Source organism: Calonectris borealis, chromosome 2, assembly GCF_964195595.1.
Source record: "Calonectris borealis chromosome 2, bCalBor7.hap1.2, whole genome shotgun sequence".
Classification (NCBI taxonomy): Eukaryota; Metazoa; Chordata; class Aves; order Procellariiformes; family Procellariidae; genus Calonectris; species Calonectris borealis.
Window position 1 is genome coordinate 105,973,600 of NC_134313.1, and position 6,101 is coordinate 105,979,700.

General features: G+C 42.7%; 1 protein-coding gene across 1 annotated transcript in view; it reads right to left on the reverse strand.

The window, feature by feature from the left end:
• The window catches only part of RECK (reversion inducing cysteine rich protein with kazal motifs), a 69,537-nt gene extending 63,750 nt beyond the window's left edge, over nucleotides 1–5,787 (reverse strand). Inside the window, exons 1-2 of the mRNA XM_075142881.1 lie at nucleotides 5,644–5,787; nucleotides 1,578–1,636 (exon numbers count right to left, since the gene is read on the reverse strand). Coding sequence (XP_074998982.1) covers nucleotides 1,578–1,636; nucleotides 5,644–5,722 — 138 coding nt within the window. The 5' untranslated portion in view covers nucleotides 5,723–5,787. The remainder of the gene's footprint in view (nucleotides 1–1,577; nucleotides 1,637–5,643) is intronic.
• Nucleotides 5,788–6,101: the final 314 nt, after the last annotated feature.

Below are 6,101 nucleotides of genomic sequence, written 5' to 3' on the forward strand. Positions count from 1 at the left end.
TTGAATCGTGCTGCACAAAATGGTTAAGCTACACAACATGTGTATCAGTAGAAAACTGGCCCCTTCAGCCAGTTTGTTGGCCTACATCAAAGGGTCATTCAGAAAACGATGCTACCAGCCTGATATGAGGTAACTAAGACAGCTCCTTATAGAACAATTTGAGGGGTGCCAGTCTTGCTTTAGACATGTTCTAGACCTCTCACCACAAAGACTCTGACTATGCTGATTATCTGAGTAGAGAGAGATCATCCAGATGAGGCACAATCAGAATATCTTGCAAAACCCACAGAAAACCCTACACAATAATTAGAACCAGTATAACAGAAATGGGATGAAATTTGACAGTTGAAAGTTCAAGGCCTTTCATGAAGAGTTAACAGGAATTCACATGATAAACTGGGAACTTCAAACCAATGGAACAGAAGAAAGAATTGGACAGATTATTCCAAATGCCCTTTCAATGCAGCTATTAAACCTGCCAATTAAATTTGTTTATATACAGGAATGGGTATCTTTCTCTTACTTACATATAAGTTTTAACACAATTTTTAAGACTGAGTGCTATACTTTTGTTTATAATGTCATGTACAGTTTTGCTTACCTGTATTCAAAGAGATAAACTTATGCTGGAAGGGCTGCAAGAATAATTATAGGAATTGAGAGAATATCTTATGCAAAGAGACTGTAAGACTTTTCCTTGTTTGGCCTAACAATAGGAAAGCTGAAAGGGGATTTGGTTGCATTCTATAAATATATCAGGGAGGGAGAAGTGCAATTTAAACTAAAAGTTTTGTTACTACAATCACAGATAAATATAAACTTAATCATAACCAGGTTTAGTGCTTGAATAGTCCCAAAGCGGGTAATGAAGACAAGAAAAGGGGGCAGGTATGATGTAAGGACACAATTTTAATATAAAAATTGTGTATTTGTGTGTATGCTTTACTGATGTAAAATTTTTATGTATCTAAATTTATATAAATACACACACACAAAACTGTACAAAATACTATTCCAAAGGTAAAAATCTAAACATAAGTTGTCGAAAAATATTTTCCAAACTTGAATTTAGCACAAACAGCTCTTTGTTACTATCTTATGAACAGAGTAAGTAAGCAGATTTTTGCTGGATTCAGAAAGCCATATATCATAGTAAGTATCTCAGATGCTTAGCTAAGAAACAAGAACTGGCAGAAAGAAAGAGCAGCACCAACATCTTGTTCTTTGTTTTACATTTCCAAAAACTTGGAAACACACAAGATCCAGAAATTGGGGAAAACACCTTCACCCCTCCCATTTCCTAACATGCTTATCACTTCTTGTCCAAATCCTGACCTCAGATTTATATCTCTATTTCTCTTCAACTTCAGCAAAGCCTGTTTTCCATTATGAAAGGAAAGAGGACTACAGTTTAAAACCTTTAAGTTCTCATTTAAATAACAATAACATTACATCTCATGATTCACACATAGCATTCACACAGAAAATAATTTGCTTATAACCCTGATCTTGCTACATCATTGTCTAAAGGCATGATTTTAACTCTGAGGGATAAACCAAATTTAAAACAAGCTTACCTGTTCACAGACATCACGGCACATTAAGTTGTCCTTTGCATGGTAACAACAAGATAAGCCTATGGAAAAGCAGGGGGAGGGAAAAAGATATTTAAAAGACTTGAAGCACTTAACTATCACTTCTGAACAGAAGCGCCCACTTGATGGCTTATCAGGATGATTTGTCTGGTCCACAGATGACTCTGAGAAATTTTCCTTCCCAGAAGGCAAAAAAGAACATGAGAAACTTTTGTTCTGAAGTTGACACAGATCCAGTTCATCGAGTCTCACCGAATTACCCCTGAACACTCACTGCCACCAAAAGGAGATCTTGCTCCCCTTCCTTCTGCTTCTAACCACATTTCTGCTGCTTAACTTGCACTAGCTTGGCACCTGCCAAATTCCTTCATGAGGCAATTCAATTTATTAACCCGGGGTGGGGGGAAGAATAGAATAATAAAAAGTGAACAAAAAACTCCATAGAGACTATACGCCTTTGTAAATTGAATCATCTCACAGAATCTGAAAAGTGCAAGAACCAGTTAGGAACACAGGTGGAAAAGGAAACCAGAGCAGGAACCTCTTTTCACACAGAGGTGAACACAGCTGCTCATTGAACTCTGGCTTCTTAAAAACTTGGAACAAGAATGTAAATTGTTTCAGTAGTGATGGATGATTAAGAGTGGTTTTGCCTGACTAGATGGAAGTCATGGAGCAAACACAGATATGAACACATCAACAGGAAAACAAATGAGAACTGAAGCACCAGAAGTCATGAAACATCAAGGTTTAAAGCAGCATTTTTAAGATTTTACTTTGTTGTGCTTTGTTCCCCCTACTATCCAAATATTTCCTTCATTCAGAGTTAAGCTTGACCAATATAAAATGAATTGCACAACTCCTTGATATTAATTTTCATCCTCACTGCCCAGTGTTTGGAACAGTGTATTAGAAAACAGACAGACAGACAGATGTTTCCTTCAAAGCTTTTACTTCCACACACATCTTCACACACAGGATCATTTAACACAGATTTCTGCTCAACTGTATCTGAACTATGTAGCATACTGATACAACATAAAAGCAATACTGTACAATGATACCACACATATAAAGTTGTATTTCACAATAATTAGTTACTAAACAGATTTTGACCGAGCCAATAAGAGGGATGTTGGGCATGAATTCCTTGATAATTTCACAGTTTACAAGTGTCTTCATCTGAAAGCTTTATAAGAAGATAGCCACTTTAAAACCCAAAAGAATCCACCACCACCAAAACCAAAATTCTCCAATATTGAAATGACATTAAAAAAGAAAAGAAAATTTCAGTCTGAAAATGTTGAGAAACTGGAAAAAAAAAATCACTGAAAAGGTTGTCTGAAACAGTCACAATTTAAAACGGCTACTACAGGATTAAGCTATATTTTAATGCAGAAATCTATCACTCCTGAAGAGGAAAGAAGAGAAACCAAAGTAGGACTTGTAACTGATTAATGTTTTCATCAATAATTAGAAACAACACAGCAAAATGCCTGTAATAAATGAGGACAGCACCAAAATCCTGCTTACAACACAATGAAATGAAAGAATGAAATTGTAAAATTGACTTTAATGTTTTTTGCCAATTTTCTACCCTCACAGAAAAGGACTGAGGTATGACACAGATGGCTTAAAAATCTTTCCAATTTGAGGGCTACACATGGGATCTTGCAGGTTTTCCTGCACTATGTTCAGTAAACTGATCTGTGCCAAGAACCAACTTCATCATTAGCAGGTTCCACCCTGTTCAAACTTCAGTTATTATTTCACTTAACTGAAAAGCTTTGCTTTACACTTTCTTATCTTAGTCCTGTTATGAAGCCATGGTATTAGAAATATATAACAACAATAAAAAACATTAACTTTGAAGAACAGACAGTTTTTCTTAAGGCAGGAGTTGCACTCATTTTCAGAAACTTTTCTAAACTTCCGTGCCTATGCAATCAGACTGCAAGCACATTAACACAGTGCTGGAGAAAACATCCAGGTTCACAATGAAAAGATATCCACCAAATTGATTCTCATAAGTAAAAAATCCAACCAAATGTACTTATACATAGGTTTTGCTTACAAACAGAAATACTGGCTATTCAAACATGGGTTTGTTGTTTTGTTTCACTGGAAGTCCCAGAATTTTTTCATTATATATTATTATATATTACATACACTATTACATATTATATTATTATGTAGTAACTGCTACATTTAAGAGACCCAAGAATTCGGAGTTCCCAACCTATAAAGAGAACTTACATTGGCTTAGGTGACAATGCATATATTTAACTGCATATGTCACTACAATTTGAGTTTGTGTGTATTTTGGGCAACATTTTATTAAACGCTCCTTCACACAGATTATTTAATACTCTGTGACCTTTTATCCATTAGTTTTCAGTGGCTCTCAACCCTCCTATGAGGAACTAATACACATCCAGAATAGTTCTCCTTCTCAATCACTTCCACTGCTGAGTTTCAAATCTTATCAATTACACCAAAGAGTGTAATAATGAAGTAACAATATACTAAAGTTTATGGTCGTTTAATTCCTTTTATACAAAATCCTAATCAATTGATGGTATCTTGAATTAGCAGCAAATTAAACTGGCCCAGAGTGATCTTTAGTGCTTACGTCAGAAATGGAAGTTATTAACAATATCCATTCCAAACACAATTCCTCAGTTCTCTTTCCAGCTAACCTCTTCTGAAATGTCTTACGTCTCTTTCAGTCAGTCCCTTACGTTCTCATTTGCACTTTCTCTAACTTTACTAAAAAATTTCCAGGTTTCATTTCAAAATGTTATCCATGTACAACTATGAAATATCTACACTTTCTTCTTCGGTAAGATCTGCTATCTCAGCAATATGAGTAGGTTTATCAAGGGAAAGTTGGGCTAGAGTATGTCATATTTAATTCCACTAGTTTTTTACTGCCTTCTTCCTAAAACCGTGCCTTACTAGAAATCAGAACTATAGAACAATAATGAAATGCCCATAAATGCCTCAGTGATTGCAGTCTTCTGCTTTAGAGTATTACATATTTTGTATTTTCCATTCCCGTGACAGTATTATCAACATGATCTATTTATTAAAAGCTATTTGCCAAAATCCGTGCTTGTGCTGCCTTCTCTTTTTATTACTCTTTTTTGGTCCTGTCAAGAAGTTATCTGCTATCACAACTTTAATGCAGGAAACTATTTTACCACTATCCTTCTCTCTATTAAACACCTTGCCTTCATTTTTTAAAAAATACAATACCTTGTTGAATACCATTCTTCTTATCGAGAATGTTAGCAAAATCACAAGGAATGCAAGCCCTGGAATACAAGGGCTGTTTTGACATTTCATATGACAATCCAGAAGTCAGGTTTTACCCATTTGGATCAAGACACCAGGCCTTTTCCATTTCGAACCACAATCTTGGGAATTTACTTATTGCCAGCATGACAGCCAAAGACACGAATCCCGGCCCCGAATCCTGTAACCTGGTGGGCTAAAAGAAGGGGTCTATCCCCATCACGGGCGGGATGTGGCAAAGACGGCCGTACCCCTGCACCCCGCTCCTCGCTACCTCTGCTATTTAAGCCCCCTCTCTCCGGCTGCCGGCCTTTGCACCAGGGTTTCAGGCGGGTGCTTTCCACGGGGAGGCGGGGCGGGGGGGCGGCGGACATCGAGAGCAGCAGCGGGAAGAGGACCGACACCAGGAAGGCGACGCTGCCCCTTCCCGGCAGCGCCCCGCGGGCACCCGGGGAGCCGCCCCGGACCCTCACCTGCTGCGGCCCCGCGCTCATCGGCCTCCCGCTCCCGCGGGGCAGGTGCGGGCGGCAGCGAGTGCCGGGGTGCCGTCACCCCTCTCCCCGGCTCCAGGCAGCCCGCCCCCGGCTGCGACGAGACAGGAGCGACCCACGGCGCCGGGCCGCGCCCCATCCCCGCGGGCGACGCCACCGCCCCAAGGCTTCGGCACCCCGCGGGCGGCCTCGCCCCTGCGCCATGTTGTTGAAGAGGGACCCGCGGAGCCGCCTCCTCCCCTCCGCGGTTCGCTACTCACCGGCCGCCCCCGGGAAGAGCACCGGAGCCGCCGCCAGGCAGAGCAGGGCCCAGGGCCACCGAGCGGCCGTTACCGCCATGGCCCGGTCGCGAACCCGCAGCGCGCTGACGCGCCAAGCGCCCGCCGCGCGGCTCCGCCTCGCGACCCCCGCCCGCCAGACGGATGGGCTCTGACGCGGGCAGCGCCCCCTCCCCCCGCGCCCGCTCCCAGCCCCGCTCTGCCTCCCACCGCCCCCATTGGCTGCGGCTCTCCCGCCAGGCCCCGCCCCCTCCGCCTGGCCGCCGCGGACATTCCAGCGGGCGAGAGCCGCCGCCGCGGGGAGCTGCGTCCCGCGCCGCCGGCCGCCCCGCCCCCGCCCCGCCCCCGCCCCCGCCCCACCCCGCCCCGCCCCGCGGGGAAAGGCGGTGCCCGCAGCGGAGCGGCGTCCGGCGGCGGCTCTGCGCCTGCCGCGGCAACGC